General features: G+C 39.3%; 2 protein-coding genes across 3 annotated transcripts in view; both read right to left on the bottom strand.

Annotated features, from left to right (window-relative positions):
- LOC132819659 (deubiquitinase DESI2) overlaps positions 1–4,329 on the bottom strand; it is a 51,221-nt gene extending 46,892 nt beyond the window's left edge. Inside the window, exon 1 of one of the 2 annotated variants that reach the window (XM_060831279.1) lies at positions 4,003–4,329. In XM_060831279.1, the coding sequence (XP_060687262.1) occupies positions 4,003–4,041 (39 nt within the window). In that variant the 5' untranslated portion in view covers positions 4,042–4,329. The remainder of the gene's footprint in view (positions 1–4,002) is intronic. The other variant, XM_060831278.1, reaches the window with a different exon arrangement.
- Positions 4,330–16,123: 11,794 nt separating this feature from the next.
- arv1 (ARV1 homolog, fatty acid homeostasis modulator) overlaps positions 16,124–17,623 on the bottom strand; it is a 36,823-nt gene continuing 35,323 nt past the window's right edge. The window contains exon 7 of the transcript XR_009645070.1: positions 16,124–16,144. The gene's annotated coding sequence lies outside the window, so the exon portion shown is untranslated. The remainder of the gene's footprint in view (positions 16,145–17,623) is intronic.

Below are 17,623 nucleotides of genomic sequence, written 5' to 3'. Positions count from 1 at the left end.
AGTGCAGATTCCAGCATCTGCAGTAATTTGCTCCTGCTTGGAAAAATGTGTAATAATCCTTCTCACAATCCTGTTTTCAAAAGCAGCCCCTTTCCCCATTTCTGTCCAATCAAAAAGAGAGACACCGTCTTTGCACAATCACAGATACCCATTTGCCAAAGCAACTTCCATCAACTGGACCAGTGAGCCGAGGAATGGTAATGGGAGTGTAATTTGTGAATGCAAGGTGTTGCATTTTGATAGGATAAACCAGTGCAGGGCTTACACAATGTTAGAGTTCTGGGGAGTGTTGTCACCAGTGGTGAAGATACAAGGTTCCTTGAAAGTGGTGTCACAAGTGCATGGGTGGTGAAGGCAGCATTTAGCACACTTGCCTTTTATCAGTCAGAGCATTGAGTACAGGATTAAGGGGTAATGTTACAGCTTTACAAGAAACTGGTAAAAGCTACATTTAAACTACTGTGTACAATTCTGGTCACCTTGCTATAGAAAGGATGTTCTTAAACTGTAAAGGGTACAAAAACATTTTCAAAGACGAAAGAGTTTGAGCTATGAGGAAAGGCTGAGACATTTTCCCCTGCAGTGTGGGAGGCTGAGGAATGACTTTATATAGGTTTATAAAATCATATGGGGCGTAGAAAAGATGAATAGCCAAGGTCTTTTCCCCAAGGAGTCCAAAACTAGACAGCATAGATTTAAGGTTGAGAAGGGAAAGATTTAAAAGGGACCCAAGGGGGCAACATTTTCACAGAGGGTAATGCCTATATGGAATGAGCTGCCAGAGGAACTGGTACAGGCAAGTACAATTACATTTAAAAGATATTTGGATAGGTACATGGATAGGAAAGGTTTAGAGGGATATGGACTAAATGCAGGCAAATGGGCTGAGATCATTTTAGGAATCCTGGATGACATGGATGAGTTGGGCTGAAGGATCGGTTTCCATTTAACAAGGATGAAGACTAGGAATCCTATTTTAATTACTTATCTCAAGCCAGTAAGACAAATTAACTCAACACACAAAAGAATCAAACATGCAGCCTTCTAATCCACAGCCACATGGGGTACAGGCCATCATCAAGCTCAGAAAAAATGCAAAATTATCATAACTAGTCTGAATTTTAAAAACTGACCTCTGATGTAAACACTGAGGGATCAGAATCTAACCAAAGTACTTTAAGTAAAAACCTGGAGAGCTTCACTCATGCAACCTGTATTGTAATCACATTGTACAATCACTGAAATATGATACAACTGGCTGTGCTCAGAATTCAGTCAAATTAAACCACAGGTGATACGCAGTGGAACAAGAGGTCTACACCACCTGAATGCACGTTATCCAAATGCTAACCACATGGAATTATGCAGCTAATTTTGAGTGTACAATATTTGATGATTAAAGATGGCTCTTCCCTACATTCAAAGCATAGTTCTGTCGTTAAACAGTTTTCTAAGAGTAAATAAGTGACTCCAACACTAAAACAAAAAATTATAAGGTGAACAAATACTTGATAATGCATAGTTGGTACTCAGGTATAAAATGATTATTTTGATTTGCAGAATCATGTGCAGCAAAAATACGTACCATTAAACTTGCTTAAAAAAATTTCAGTTTTAATTTTGCTGCACAACCTGTTTAATAATATAGGACTACATAAATCTGCTTTGAATTCTGTAACCATGGGAGTTTAATGTTGTCCCAATATATCTGTACACTAGACTAGGATAAACGCTATTTGAAATCTTACAGCTGCCCAAGTAAGCAAAGGTAAGATGAATTCTGAAGTTAGCCAAAACTAATACTTGTTCATTAAACTAAGAACTTTAAATTTACTGAAATACCATGTCTTTGATCTTCTGCATCTTCGTCTTCCCCCAATCACAATACAAACTCACCATTTTGGCTGTGAATTTCATATTAGTTTATTGCTGGGTTTGCCTGTGATCACCAACAAACACTACCAACTGTGTTTGTGTCCAGTTTTGCTATACTCGTAGGCAAAGAGTAAACCATCTTGTGAAGAAGGAAGAATGCCACTACTTATTTTGTGCTCCCATGACAAAGTTAATTATGTAATACAAACGATACATTAGCCTTCACTGGTCTGAGATGCAAAATATTCAACTGGTGTACCAACTGAATTCCTTTGTGGCCCAGGTGGTAACACTCTCACTTGAGTCACAAGGTTTCTGATTCAAGTTCTCTTCAGGCTTAACATCTCAGGTGAGATGTTAAATTGACACTCAATCTACTTCCTTGGGTGGCTATGAAAGAACTCACTGTACGTCTGTGAAGCACAGGGGCAGTTATCCCTGTGTCCTGCCAGTATTTATCCCTCACTCAACATCACACAGCAGGTTAGCCGTTCCTCGTCACATTGGTTTTTGTGGGAACTTGTTGCACACAACATGGCTGCCACATTTCATACATTAAACTGCGACTATACATTTTTAAAAAAGTCTTTCATTTTCTGCAAAGCAATTTGAGACACACAGCGATAGTGTAAAAGGACATAAAAGCTTTTCTTCTATTGGAGTACAAGGAGAGAAAATATACTATTTGTGGTTGGCAGAGCATGCAAATCCATTCTATAGTGGCTCAAAACATTAGCAATTACAAGTTCTTACCCCTAACTAGACCACAATGGGAACTTGAACATACATTCCTCTTGTCTGATACTAGCTACTCACACAGGAATTATTAAAAGGCAAATTAGGTGACGAAATTCTTCTAAGTCACACCCCTGACACTTTCCCCTTCATAATGAACAACCTCACTAAACATAAATGATACAATAATACCTATGATTCAATCTATATTGAACGTTAAAACTGATGTTAGTCTTTGGGGAAGATTAGTTCCTCTGCTCACTGGGTAGCGACTATATTATTCCCAAATGAAGACTGAACACTGGTAGTCATTCCCCTATATTGAACTGGTAAAACCTTTTGGGGGGTGGAGGTTGACAAGACAAGAGACAAATTAATTCAGTTAAACCTACATCATGTCATAACACCAAACTGATCCAATTGATTCAACCATTGTAAAATAATTGAAGCTCCCTCATTCAGGAGTCACTAGGGATGGAGTCTTCAATCTTTTGTGGATCTTTCCACTTGGAGTTTTAAATATTAACAAGATGGATATGATAGTGTTATTATGCAACTCTAAATACATTGGACTCCCATAGGACTAGAAAGAAAAAGATTATTTGAGCTAAGTTTGATAAAATTCACAAAAGGTGTGCTTCAAACTTCAGGATTCAATTTATTCAACAAAAACTACAATGATCTCAAACACAAAATGGTGAGATTAAATCTCATTGTTGACAAATGAAAGAAATGGATATAGTGTCACTAATAATTTAAAAGAAACATTTTAACTTTTAATGGAAAACACGCTTTGGACGAGGTTTTTAGACTCAAAGTTTCCACTTCAGACGGGATTTCCACAATTATTTTAACCACAAACCACATCTCGTTGAAAAGGAAGGCGAGGAGATGCCTTTTATTCGAACAAGTCATCAGTTGTAAGGACAAACTGTTCGATGGTAGGTATTTAACTTTTAAATGACAGACCAAACAAAATCTGAAATGAGATACTAACTGAAGTGGATTTACTTCAGTAAAGGCAGAGTAGAGCCCTTAAATTGCAAGCTACAGTTATGATGTATACGTGTGTTTGGATGTATAACTGTTGACACACAGAAGTGTGCCGTTTGTATGAACAAGCTGGAGTGGGTCTTTTATTTTATTTTAGATCTGCCTCACTTTTGGGGGGTCCTATATTTATTGAGGTTATATTTGCAGCAATACAACACAAACATTGAGACAGTTTAATAAAATGCAGATACATTTATTGTTCAATGCACACAAGCTGAGGTTAGTGTCGGAGTGAAATTCGGAGCACACTGAGGGTTAAAGAAAGAGTCGCCAATCCTCCCCCCACCCCCCTCACACACACACACACACACACACACATACCCCCACCCCCACACTCACCATGTCGTACACGTTGAGGATCACTAACTCGTTGGCCATTCTTTCCCCGAGCCGGCGGCCGGCGCAGGCTGGGCTTCCCCTTTACTCCCCCGCCGCTCCCTTGCGTTTTCCTCTCCTCCTCCGCCGGGCGACGAGAGGAGAGGAGGACGCCGTCTCCGCCGCCAACCGCCGGTCCACCAGCAACGGCGCGCCAACTCCTCTACCGCATCCGATCTCCGCTCGCCCCCATGGTCGGCGGACACACACACACAAAAAAAGGTGGAAGCCGTCCCTCGACCCTCCGCACCGCCCGGGGGCGGCATAACAGGAGGAACTCGTCAGGAAACCTGGCGGTGGTGACGGCAGCTCAAACCTCCGCACCGCCCGGGGGCGCCCAGGCAGGCGGTGTCAGTGACAATGATGGGTGGGTGGGTGGTGATGTAAACCGAAAACCTGCACACACCGCACGGGGGCGCCCCATCGGGGATGGTGACGATGGAAACAGAAACCACAGGAGAAGGCGCGATTGCGACTCGCAGCGACACCAAGCGTCAGGCGAACGGAAGAGCAGGGCGAAGCAGTCAGAGGGATATGGATAAACTTATTGTAAATTGATCAAGAGGACCAAATTTTGAATCTGCGTGTGATACCGTCATTCCAACACTGTTATAGACGTCCCAGCGTTGCATTAATGCACTATTAATTTTCACAATACTGTCTCTGCTGTTCTACGCCCTAAAGCTGAATGAACCTGGTTTGTTAAAATGAAGATTTCTTTCTAATATAACAATCTTGCCTTTAACTCCAGATCTCTGCTGCCTGCAATTTAGTGCTAGATTGCTGCCCTTACCTACTCCAGTCAAAAAGTTTACCCAGAGCAAATAAAGAATTTCTTAAATACAAATTAGCAATTAAATGCTGCCAGTCCTGTATGTTCAGGTGTGCAGCACTGCATCAGTTCTGAAACAGCTTTCACTGTTCAACCTCATGTGGCCGTGAATTGTGCTCCGTCGAAATAATAAAGATACTGGCAATTGTGCAGGTTGTTACATAAATATTTGGCAATTTATTTCATTTCTTTATTGTTGTAAGTTTCAGTGCCCCCACCACGACAACTACGGTCACTATAGAAGTTGCGAGAACGATCCATGGCAATTTGCCTGTGTTAAATGTTCTTGAATGGTGACGCCATTTTCGAGGTTTCTGAACTGCAGTGGACTGTCATAAATAAAAACATAAAGTTAGGGAATCAGGGTGCAAGATAGTGTTTAATGTTGTCAAATGCATAAATTGGAACTAAACAGTAATGAATAAGAAATTTGGTTTAGATTTAAATCTCTTGGTATTTACATATCCAATAGTCAGGTAGCAAGCTGTACAACAGGTGAATGAAAACAGAAATTTGCAGGATATTCAATGAGTTGTCCTAATATAACTGTATCAGGAAATTATAGTCGAGCACATTGACTGACCAATCCTTCACTGTCTGACCAATCACTTATCCCCAGTCCTACATTCATAGCACACAGAACTGGGTCTGTGTTGCTACTTGAGCATGGTTCTTGGTTCTGTTTCAACCTCAACTCTTTTTATGGCGCTGTGCAGCTTTTGTTAATGATTAATTATTGTCAGCCTTTTGCTCCTCACTGGTACCATAGAACCTGCTAAATTGAGGTTGACATTGCACCTTGGGCATGTGAAGAGGAAGTTGGCTTTAAGTAGTTCAATTCAAAATTATAACATCACAGAAAAGGCTTTTCGGCCCATCTCAGCTAGTGTGACTTGTCTGCCTTCTCCCAAAAAAATAATGATCCAATTCTCTTTTGTACACAATGATTAAATCACTTTTGTCACATCCTCAGGAAAAGCATTCTTGATCCTAACCATACACTGCAAAAAAAAGTTTTAACCATGTCAGCTTTAGTTCTTTAGCCACGCACCTTAAATTGGTGTCATCTGGTTCTTGACCTTCACAATAACTTAGCTGTGGCAACAGCACTATCAATGCGGTGTTTAGCCAGACAGAACAAGCAGATATGGGTTTGTGTGGTGTTAGCTGATTGCAGCAAGGAAAGTACTCAGCAGGTCTGGCAGCTTCCATGAAGAGAAAAACAGAGTTAACTTTTCAGGTCAGGCATCTTCCTTCAGAACTGAATGGAGATAGAAATATTAATATGGTATAAATAAGTCAAAGGAGAGAGGAGGAAGGAAGAACAAAAGGGAAAATTGATGACTTATGGCATGTGGGAGAGATCATGACAAAGATGGAGTGGGTCTAAACATCAGAATAATGAATAGCTGCCTGAAAGCAAAATAAAATGGTGGGAATAGAGTTTACAGTCTGACAATGTTGAACTTAATGTTAAGTGCAGAAGGCTATAAAATAAAAAAATGTCAGCTGGGGTGTTCCTGGAGTTTGGGTTGAACTTCAATGGGAGAGTGCAGCTAGCCAAGAATGGTGATGTGCGTGTGACAGCAAGGCGGAGAATTAAAATTAAAAGCCACAAGAAATCTCAGCTAAACGTGCTGACATTACCCAGAGCTTCTGGTTGTTTGTATTTTAATTCTCCACCTTCTTCCCACTTGGACATCTCATTCCATGGCCTTCTGCACAATTCCAGTGAACGTCAATGCAAACCTAAAGAAGAACACCTCTTTTGATTAGGTATTTTAGAGGCTTCTGGACTTTAATGAGTTTAATGATTTTAGACTTTAAATTGTGTTACCCCATTTAGTCTATTGTGGTTTCATCCACAGCTGTTCATTATTCATACTACTTTGGGCAAGCCTTTTGGTTCTATACAATCTTTACCACTCACTTTTTGTCCCATGAAATCTTGTCAATTAACCAGGCCCATTTTTCAACCTATTCAAAACTTCCTTTCTGTTCTCTTCTCTGCTCCCAGACATCCCAACCCAGTCTTTCACTTCCTGAAAGCCTCTTAGTATCTCTTTGTACTTTCAGTTCTGAAGAAAGGTTAACTATTTCTCTCTCCATGGATGCTGTCAGACTTATTGGATACTTCCAGCCTTTTCTGTTTGTTTACCAGAATTCCAGCAGTATTTTGATAGCCATAGCAGGCAGTTTGACAGAGTTGAACACGTGAACAAGGAGCAAGAGTGGGCCATTCAGCCCCTCAAGTATTTAGGATTCAACACGAAGGACTGAAATTTACCTTGAGTAGGAGTACAAATATCCTACACCCAACTTTTGTTGCTGTGGACCTCAACATTAAAATGATAAACAGCTGAGAGATCAATCACCAGTCGGCTGTGAAAGCTTCCCCCTCACTCAACCCTGAAGATTTAATAAGGCAATCAACAACTGTAGAACTTTATATCAGAATAACTCGTCAATCTAGTAAAGAACTGGTTGTGTTACAGCCTCCTGGATTTAACGTCCCTTCATGGGAATTTCTTACCTCTTTTAGAAATTTAGAGTCTGGAAGTAGGCCATTCAGCCCATCTTGTCTGCTCCCTATTTGATATGATCACAGCCAATCAAAACTTCAATGCCTTTTACCCACCCTATTCTCGTAGTCTTTTATGCCATTGATAATTAGATATCTATCAACTCATGCTTTAAATACACTCAAAAGACTGAACTTGCTCAGCTCTCTGGGATAGATAATTCAATAGATTCACAACCTGCAGTAAAATAAAAATTCTCACCTTGGTTCCTAAATGGCATCTGCCTTCCTTTTAAATTGTACATATCAATACAACTCCCCAACGAATGTACACATCCTGCCTGCAAAATCTCATCCATCCCTTTAAATATCTTGTAAGTTTCAATGAGGTCATTTCTTGTTCTTCAAAACTCTAGAGAGGCCATGCCCAGATTTCTCAATTTGTCTTCATAGAACAGTTCCATCATCCCAAGAATAAGCCTAGCGAATGTTAGTTGCAATTCTATGGGAAAGTCTTTTCAAGGAGAAGGAGGCCCAAAACTCTACACAGTCTTCCATGTGCAGTCTAACTAAACTTCTATACAATTGAAGCAAGACCTCTTTACTTTTGTTGAGAGTTTTAAACAAGTGCATCTTTTTAGAATATGCAGTACAGTTTGCGTCCAGTTTTCTCTGAAGAAAACGACGCAGCAGGAGTAGGCCATTCAAATGGATCATGGCTATTTGTACCTCAACTCCATCCTTGAATATTCCTAACCAATCAGGTTGTAAATTTGCTTGCTGAGCCAGTATATTTGTTCCCAGATGTTTCGTCACCATGCTAGGTAACATCATCAGTGAGACTCTGATGAAGTTTTTTTTAAGAGTACTTAGTGTGGAAACAGGCCCTGCGGCCCAACAAGTCCACACTGACCCGCCGAAGCGCAACCCATCCAGACCCATTCCCCTACATTTACCCCTTCACCTAACACTACGGGCAATTTAGCATGGCCAATTCACCTAACGTGCACATTTTTGGATTGTGGGAGGAAACCCACGCAGACACGGGGAGAATGTGCAAACTCCACACAGACTGTCACTGGAGGCAGGAATTGAACCCAGGACTCTGGCGCTGTGAGGCAGCAGTGCTAACCACTGTGCCACCCACAGTATTGGTGTTCTGCCCCGATCGCTATTTATCTGTGTCGGTTTATTGTGGTAGATTATATAATTTCCAGTTCTGTTTCTGAGAGATTGGTAAATGCGGCCCAAATCTACATATATGTTAATGGAGTTCTGGTTTGAATGCCAGGCCTCTAGGAATTCCTGTGTATGTCTTTGTTTAGCCTGTCCCAGGATGGATGTATTGTCCCAGTCGAACTGGTGTTCCTCTTCGAGCCATAACACACTGCAGCACTTGGCAACTACAAGAGGCCGAGGAAAAGCACCTACACAATGTATTTGGGAACAACGGATACCCGATAAGCACAAGAGTGTGATGATGGAAAAGCACAGTAGGTGAGGCAGCATCCGAGGAGCAGGAAAATTGATATTTCGGGCAAAAGCCCTTCAAGCGCAGTCCGCTGATTCCTGCACAACAGACCTAAACAAGATGACACAACGTGCGCAGAGACTCTAACCACCCTACCATTCATCAAAGACATCTCGGAAATGACGACCACACTACTTCAACCCTAGGTATCATGGTAGCCCACAAACCTACCATCACATGAAACAGCTCTTGATGAAATTAAAGGATTCCCTATCAACAACCTGCAGAGCAAACATCATATACAAAACACCTTGCAAGGACCGCAACAAACATTACATTGGAAAAATGGGCAGGAAGCTAGCCACTAGAATACATGACCACCAACTAGCCACCGACTGACATGACCAACTATCACTGGTATCTATACACACAGACGAAGAGGGACACCAGTTTGACTGGGACAGGCTAAACAAAGGCATGCACAGAAATTCCTAGAGGTCTGGCATTCAAACTGGAACTCCATTAATATCAATTTGGACCCCATTTACCAACCTCTCAGAAACAGAACTGGAAATGATACCACCCACCACAAACTGAGACAGATAAATAGCAAGTGGGACAGTATGCCAGTGCCTCACTGGAGGCTCACTGATGATGTTACCTAGCATGGTGACTAAAATTTCGGAGAACAAATCCACTAGCTCAGCAAGCAAATTTAAATCTGATCCACAACTTGAGCTACAAATCTTCTCCAAAATCTCAATTCTTAACCAGCAGAAATCTATGAATGTCAGTTGTCTCAGTATTCACAATCATTCAGGAGAGAGAACTCTAGATTTTTCTGATACATTGGTCTATTCAATCTGGAGTTGCCGAGCAAATTAAATTATTTCTTTTTTTACTTTTTCTATCAAGTTCTTTCACTGTCTTATATCTCTCAATATACTCCTTTTTAAGGAAATAATAATCTGGATGCAATTTTTCAATACCAATGATCTTGTGTTATTATTCAAAGTAAGTCAGATGATTATACTGTTTTCTAATGTGAAAAACATTAAGTATTTTACGTTGGCTGGATAGATCAGTGTCTCAGAACACAATAAAATCTACATTTTACAATAAATTCAAAGTGAATTCCCTCAGCGGTTTGGTCAGAGAATTTTAAAATTGTGTTCATCAGTCCTGGCTACAGGTGAGGAGTACCTTACTATTACAAGACTTCATCATTTTCTCTTGTTTTTGTGAAGTTCATGTGTATCTGCAATATAGTCTGCACTGTAGTTTCTGCATTTTTTGTTTTTAAAATATTGCAGGTAGATATGGTTGTCTGGAATTCCCTCTTGCTGCCTTGATTTTCTTCTTTAAGACATCCTTAAAACTACCTCTTTGACCAACTTGCACTCATATCTACTTTATGTGGTTCAGGACCATATTTTGTTTTATAACATCATTGTAAAGCATGTTGAGACATTTTAGTACATTAAATACACTGTTTAAATGCAAGTTGTCATTGAGAAGACAAAATTGCACAATGAAATCTCCATCACATTGCTTTAATATCACAGGGAAAGATATTCAAATAACCTGCCAGAGTTGTGATGGTTTCCATTCAGCTGTTGAGTACATCTCATTGCCAAATTCATATCCAACCTGAAAAACACCACATGAATTATCATCCCATCTGATGTTATTACTGGCCAAGTCAAATCTCAGACAGAAATCTGGTTTGATAAATCACATCTTGTTTTGTTTTGGCTTTAATTAAGTGGTGTCTCCCTAAAACAGAAGCACCTAGTTGCAGTTTTTGTTTTAACCATAAAACATAAATTTAATTAAGCAAAATAAACAAAGGTGAAATCAAGTACATAGAATGAAATAGAATCTATTTACTTTTAACACAAATTCTTAAAAAGGTTAAAATATAGTTCCATTAATCCTAAAACACTATTTTACCAATTTCAAAGAAAAGCAAATCCTTCATACAGTACTCAAAAGACCCACTGTACAGTGTTCACACCAAAATTCCTTTCTTCAGCACCTCAATTGGTTTAAGCTATCTCAGACTTTAGCTCCTAGACTGAAATCTCCGCTAGCTTGTTCTTGGAGTTATTTTATAGCTGAAATTAAACATACCTCAAAAATGGGAGAAAGTGATGACTGCAGATGCTGGAGATCAAAGTCGTGAGCGTGGTGCTGGAAAAACACAGCAGCATCTGAGGAGCAGGAGAATCGATATTTTGGGCATAAACCCTTCATCAGGAATGAGGCTTGTGGGTCGGGGGGTGCTGAGAGATAAATGGGAGGGGGGGGTGGGGTTATGGGGAAGGTAGCTGAGAATGCAATAGGTGGATGAAGGTGAAGGAGAAAGTGATAGGTCGGAACAGTCCTCCCCCGGCCCACAATCCTCATTTCTAATGAAGGGCTTATGCCTGAAATATTGATTCTCCTGCTCCTGGGATGCTGCCTTACCTTGCTGTGCTTTTCCAGCACCATATTCTCAACTCTGCTCTAATAATGTCTTCAGGGTTAATTTCAACTGGATAATTGGATAATTTAATAGTTTGGCCCTAACTCATTAGTCCATGGTAATCTATTTCATTATATTCTCCCTTCTCAGTAGCACTGCTTAACAAAACCCTACTTCATCAAAGACTGCCCCAAAACAAAGTAAAACTGAAACAAAAATCTCTTCTTCTAAGCTACTGGCATTTTCCTAAAGCTTAAACTAAACTGTCTAGAAATTTCCAAAAGACATTAAAGTACAATAGTCTACTTTGCAATGTTGTAAGGCATCTTAAAGTAAACAAGAACCCGCTAGATTGCCAAAGCAACCCTCACAAACTGTTTTAAAATAAATTACAATGGTTACAGATATTATCAACTTCAGACACACAGAAAACCTATATTCAGAAATCTGGGAGTCCTTGTCCATGATTCTCTTATAGTAAACTTGCAGGTCGAGTCGGTAGTTAGGAAGGCAAAAACAAAGTGAGCATTTATTTTGAAAGGACGAGAATATAAAAGCAGGATTATACTTCGGGGCTTTATCAGACATTGGTCAGACCATATTGAGAGTAATGTGAGCAATTTCGGGCCCCATATTTCAGGGAGGATGTACTGACCCTGGAGCGGGTCCACAGGAAGTTCAAGAGAATGATCCCAGGGATGAAAGGCTTACCATATGAGGAACATTTGAGGAAATGCTTTCCACAATGAGGGGCATACATAGTCTCATCAGATTGCTGTCACAAAGTACTTTATTCCTAATGTCTGTGTAAAGAATGCACCACCTGCCACAGTCTCTGTGAGGGTAAATGGTATGAAGTCAGTGTCCCAGAAAAAGAGATAGGATCGAGTACAAAAAATGTAATTCAGCGATAAATAAACGTTTCTTTATCCCTTTGAAATATCCTTTACTTTTGTTTCTGGAATATTGTTCCTGTGTAGGCAATGAACATGCTTCACTTAAATACAAAAGCTAAGCTGAAACCAGTGGATCAAGGAAGGGAAAGTTGAAATATTCCAAAATCTGGCATGATGCATCTTCCTCATGAAAGAGTCTCGAAAAAAGACATGCTGCATATTCTTACAAAATGCAGAATTTGACATTTTACTGAAAATGCCACAAGCTTTGCTTGCATGGGAATTAAACAAACATAAATTTATTCAATTGATCTATTACCATGGTTGGGCAGTCTGTTCAGGGCTTCTTTCCCCTGCCCTGGCAGGGAATTCATTTCTGTATACAGTGCTTTCCTCGAGTAGAATGTTATGGCATTTTATTTGCCTTCTTGTGAAGAGCCTGCTCCCTCTCTTCAGATGTGCTATGGTCCTTACTGTTTTAACCCAACAACAGTTTCTCCAGTTGCCTCTATCCAACGAAAATCTAACAGAATTATTTCAGTTCTCTTGAATTGTCTCTTACCTGTCTCTCAATTCGTAGTACTAATTCATCACTGGTTACATTCCTAAATATATCTGCTGCTTCCTCATGCAGTATATTAACAAGTGAAACTCCGCCAGCCTAAAAGGCAGGAAGACAAAATAGAAACGTTGGTAGCGTACTTGAAAGGGATGTATTTTTAAGATTTTTTTAATCAACCTGTTCAGAGATGATATTACATGCCTCGAACTAGATGGGACTTGAATCCAGGTCTCTGGGTCCAGAGAGCTGAACATTACCACTGCACCAAAGGGCCCTCAAAGGTAAAGTTGTCATAAATTCTTGCTGACAACATTTGGAGGCGGTGATGTTGGACTGGAGTCAACCTGATGAAGAATCAGCGCTCTGAAAGCTAGTGTTTCCAAATACACCTGTTGGACCATAACCTGGTGTCGTGAGATATTTTAATTTTGCTGACAATTGGCTGGTTTCTCATTTTAGAGAGAGAGAGAGAGAGAGAGAGACAACTGGTGGTGGTTTAACCTGAGGGTCACTACAGATATATTTTAAACCAGTGGTTGAGAGACTAGATTGTGCAATGGATTAGTAGACTACCTCGAGATAATGAGTGGTTCCAATCTTGAGGGTGTTTGTAATTATACGCAAGCCAGAACACAATACAGCAAAATATGAAATGGCCTTGTGTAAATATGAACAAATGTTCACATGTTGGATCTTTAAAATGAATATTAACATGTCTTCTATGTGTTTAAGCACCTGTGTTGGTACAGACTTGATGGACCAAAGGGTGTCTGTATGATTTTGTGACATCCCTGTTCGGAATTATGTTCATAAATCGGATGTTCATAAATTGGGACTGCCTGTAGAAGAAGCCTAGATAGAAAACAAACATTTATTTTCTCTGTTGATACACTTTGCCAATGTTTTTTTCCACTGACCATAGTGAAATTAAGATTCACATTCCTTGGTCTCCTTCAATAACTCAAACTTCAAAACTGTGAGAATTCTTACCTTCTGGGTTCTCCTTTCTCCTGAAATTTTCAGTATTGAACCCCAAGCTTGGCATCATCTAAACTGTACACTACTTAACATTTCCCATTACGAGTGTGAGTCACTACAAATGACTAATGAATGCCCTCTGAGCACTTTACCAATTACAAATGACTGCATGTTCTTGGCACCCACAGGCATAATTTCAAATAACCATTAAGGGACTTTTGGAGATGGCATCTCTCTGATTAAGTTTACAGATGATGATTTTTAAGAAAGCTTCATAATTGTGCCACTGATGATGTTAAATTTTATCGTATAAATATTTACACTGGTGTACTAATATAAGACTGCACACATTTTTCATTTTTTTGGAATTATAAGCTGAAATGAAAGTTAGATTGCTATAACTAGAAACTTTTACAATGTAAAAATCAGGTGCTCCAATTGTGTAATACAATGCTGCCTTTCGAAAGCAAAAAAAGGAGGAACATTTAAAATGGCACCAAGAATCTTTTCAAGCTATGGAAATTTTGTCTGCCAACAGCTCTCTGGATGATTGATCTGCAATGTATTAAAAAAAAGTTATAAGTGCCAATTGCAGCAAATAATGCAGACAGACAATTGCTCTTCCATTCTCCCCCCTCTCCATTTTGAGAAAGAAGACCAGAAATTCAAGAAAACATAAAAGAAAGAATGTATTCAAGAACAGAAGGACAATAATAACCATATAGACCACTGTCACATAATTACAAAAATCAAAAGGATTAAGAGAGAAAAATAACTTTTCTTGTGGTCTGGATTTTTGATCTTCAGAATTCTATTCTATATCCTTTCTCAGCCCATAATATGTATTATGTGTATATTTTCTCTGTCTTAATCATGATTGTGTATGTGGGTGTGTGTATATCTGGGGTTTGAATGGGATATAGTTTAGGATGCATAAATGAGAAATAATTTACTTTCAATGTTTTTATTATAGTTAAGCATGTTAAAATTGAATTATTTTTTACTATTACAGAAGAAACTTGCTGTGAACTGTTTTTGTTCTGGGTAACAGTCAGTCAAGGAAAATTGGTCATTTTAGTGGTCTTAAACTAAATAGAGCACGGAAACAGACCCTTCGGTCCAATCAGTCTATGCCAAACATAATCCCCAACTAAACTAATCCCACCTGATTAATCGTGGCCTGTATCCCTTGAAACCTTTCCCATTCCTGTACTAATATAAGTGTTGTTTACATGATGTAACTGTGCCTGCACCCACCACTTCCTTAGAAAGGTCATTCCACATATGAAACACCCTCTTTGTAAAGAATTTGCCCCATGTCTTTTTTAAAATCTCTCCCCTCTTACCTTAAAAATATGCCCCTGTTCTTGAAATGCCCCATCTGAGGGAAAAGACACCTACCATGAACCCTATCTATAGCTCTCTCATAAAGAATTTATCAATTTCATGACAAATTATGGAATAATAAGAATATAAGAACTAGGAGCAGGAGTAGGCCATCTGGTCCTTCAAGCCTGCTTCAACAATCCAGAAGGTCATGGCTGATCTTTTTGTGGACTTGGATGCACTTACCCACACTCTAATGAGGCACAATTATCAAGACATTTTTCCCAGTTAAATTATGACACTAAGCACTTGTTAAACTAACTTCTTCCATCATAGGTGTGGAGTGGCTGTAGTGTGTATCACCTACAAGGTGCACTGCAGCAACTTGCCAAGGTTCCTTCGAATGCAGCTTTTACACCCATACTGGGAGCAGGTACTGGGCAACACTATCACCTGTAAATTCTTCTCTGAATTAAATATAATCCTGACTTGGAAATATATGACTACTTATCTACTGCCACTTGCTACAAACCCTGGAACTCTCTCCTTAATAACATTATGGGTCTACCTACATCAAATGGACTGTAGTGGTTCATGTAGATGGCTCACTATCACCTTCTCAAGGGCATTTAGCGATGGGAATAAATACTGTATTAGCCATGCCAGTGACACTTAATCACTGGCTGTTTTCCTGGTTCAATCTTTGAAAGTGGCTAATTTATCTTTGCATTCTGACAACCGTTTACAGACTAAATAATAATCTGTCCTTTCATATGGTGGGAAATTTATGATATGTTTCCAGACTTTTGTTTTGATGTGGGTTTCTTTTTACCTTTCTTTCATTGTTCAACACAACAGAAGCCATTATTCTGATAATTAAAATTCATGTTTAATCACATCAATTTCAAGAACATACCTCCAAGATCTTGTCACCCTCTCTAAGTCTCCCATCAAGAGCTGCTGATTCGTTTTCTCTTATTTTAGCCACATAGATTCCAAAATTTCCAGGATAACAGGGTTTATCCACTCCTCCCAAGATGTTAAACCCAAACCCTGTAAATGAGTACCAAGCACAAATGTAAACTAAAATTATATTGAGTGGGAATATTAAGTACAGTAGAATTCTTTCATAATAATCTTGTTAGCACTGCCAATAGTTATTATCATCTGTTGATAGACTATGGAATAAGTAAGGAAATGAATTGAAATTACAAAAAAATGTGAGGCTTGAAATGTACTAACAAGGTTCCTGGACTAATATCCCAAAGACTTGAACTATTAGTCTAGGGGATGTGAGTTCAAATCCCACCATGGTAATCAGAGGACTTGAACTTATGTTTAAATCTGATAGTAAACCTAAGATTAAGTTGTTTTTAAAAAAATTAACCTATTTTCTAATCAACTGGTTCACAGATGTTATGACACATCTCTGGAGCAGGTGGGACTTAAACAAGGGGCTCCCAGTTTAAGGTTAGGGACACTATCACTACACCACAAGATTCCCTTACATTATGAAATTGTTAGCTTGATATATTAATTGGTCCCCTAATATTCCTTCAGGAAGAATCTGCTCCCCAATTAAGTTGCACACCATAGTGGTCAATTCTTAATTGCCTTCTGAAAAGGCGTAGTAAGCTCCTCAGTCAGGTGATGGTCAACACTGAATTTGTTTATGATATATTGACAGTTAAATAGCCTGCGAACACTCACTATGCAGATTTTCAAAGGATACTGCTGATCAATAACTACCACCCTTTCCAGCAATACCTAATAACTAAAGATGATTAAAAAAAGACATTGCTTGGAAAATATCTGAATTGCTGTCTGAATTAGTACAACTGATGAAAATACAGGGCATTGGGTGGTGAATTGGAACTGAAGAACAGGAGAAACTGTCTTAATCTACTCAATATTATGTGAAAAATCATACAAAACCAGGTTGTAGTCCAACAGGTTTATTTGGAAGCACTGGCTTTTGGAGTGCTGCTCCTTCATCAAGTGGTTGTGGAGAATAAGATTGTAAGACACAGAGTGTACAGCAAAAGTTTACACTGGGATGTAGCTGAAATTATATATTGAAAAAGACCTCAATTGTTTGTTAAATCTCTCATTAAGTTACATTCTCAAGTGAACTTTAACAATTGGTGTCATGTTGACCCAGATAATGCATTGAAGGTGTGAGCTGTCCTGTGTGAGGCTATGCTACAATGGTCAGAGTGATTCTTGCCAAAAAATGGATTTATAGAATCTTACATGGATTCACGCAGTTTTTGAGCAAAATAAAATGTAATTCTGCAAGTACAAATTCACCCCACAAAGTTACATGTGTATATGTGCATGTCACACTCCAGGTGACCCCATTGTACTATACACACACACAGACAGACGCACACACAGACACTCTTACAAACACACACTCTTCTACAGACCCTCTCTCATACACTCTCACATGCACTCCCACACGTACCCTCTCACAGACTTATACCCCTTTACACTCACACTCACACACTCTCTCAAAGACACTCGAAACCA

Source organism: Hemiscyllium ocellatum, chromosome 10, assembly GCF_020745735.1.
Source record: "Hemiscyllium ocellatum isolate sHemOce1 chromosome 10, sHemOce1.pat.X.cur, whole genome shotgun sequence".
NCBI classification, from domain to species: Eukaryota; Metazoa; Chordata; class Chondrichthyes; order Orectolobiformes; family Hemiscylliidae; genus Hemiscyllium; species Hemiscyllium ocellatum.
The sequence above is the reverse complement of the archived record's forward strand: the minus strand, read 5'-3'. Positions and strand labels throughout refer to the sequence as shown.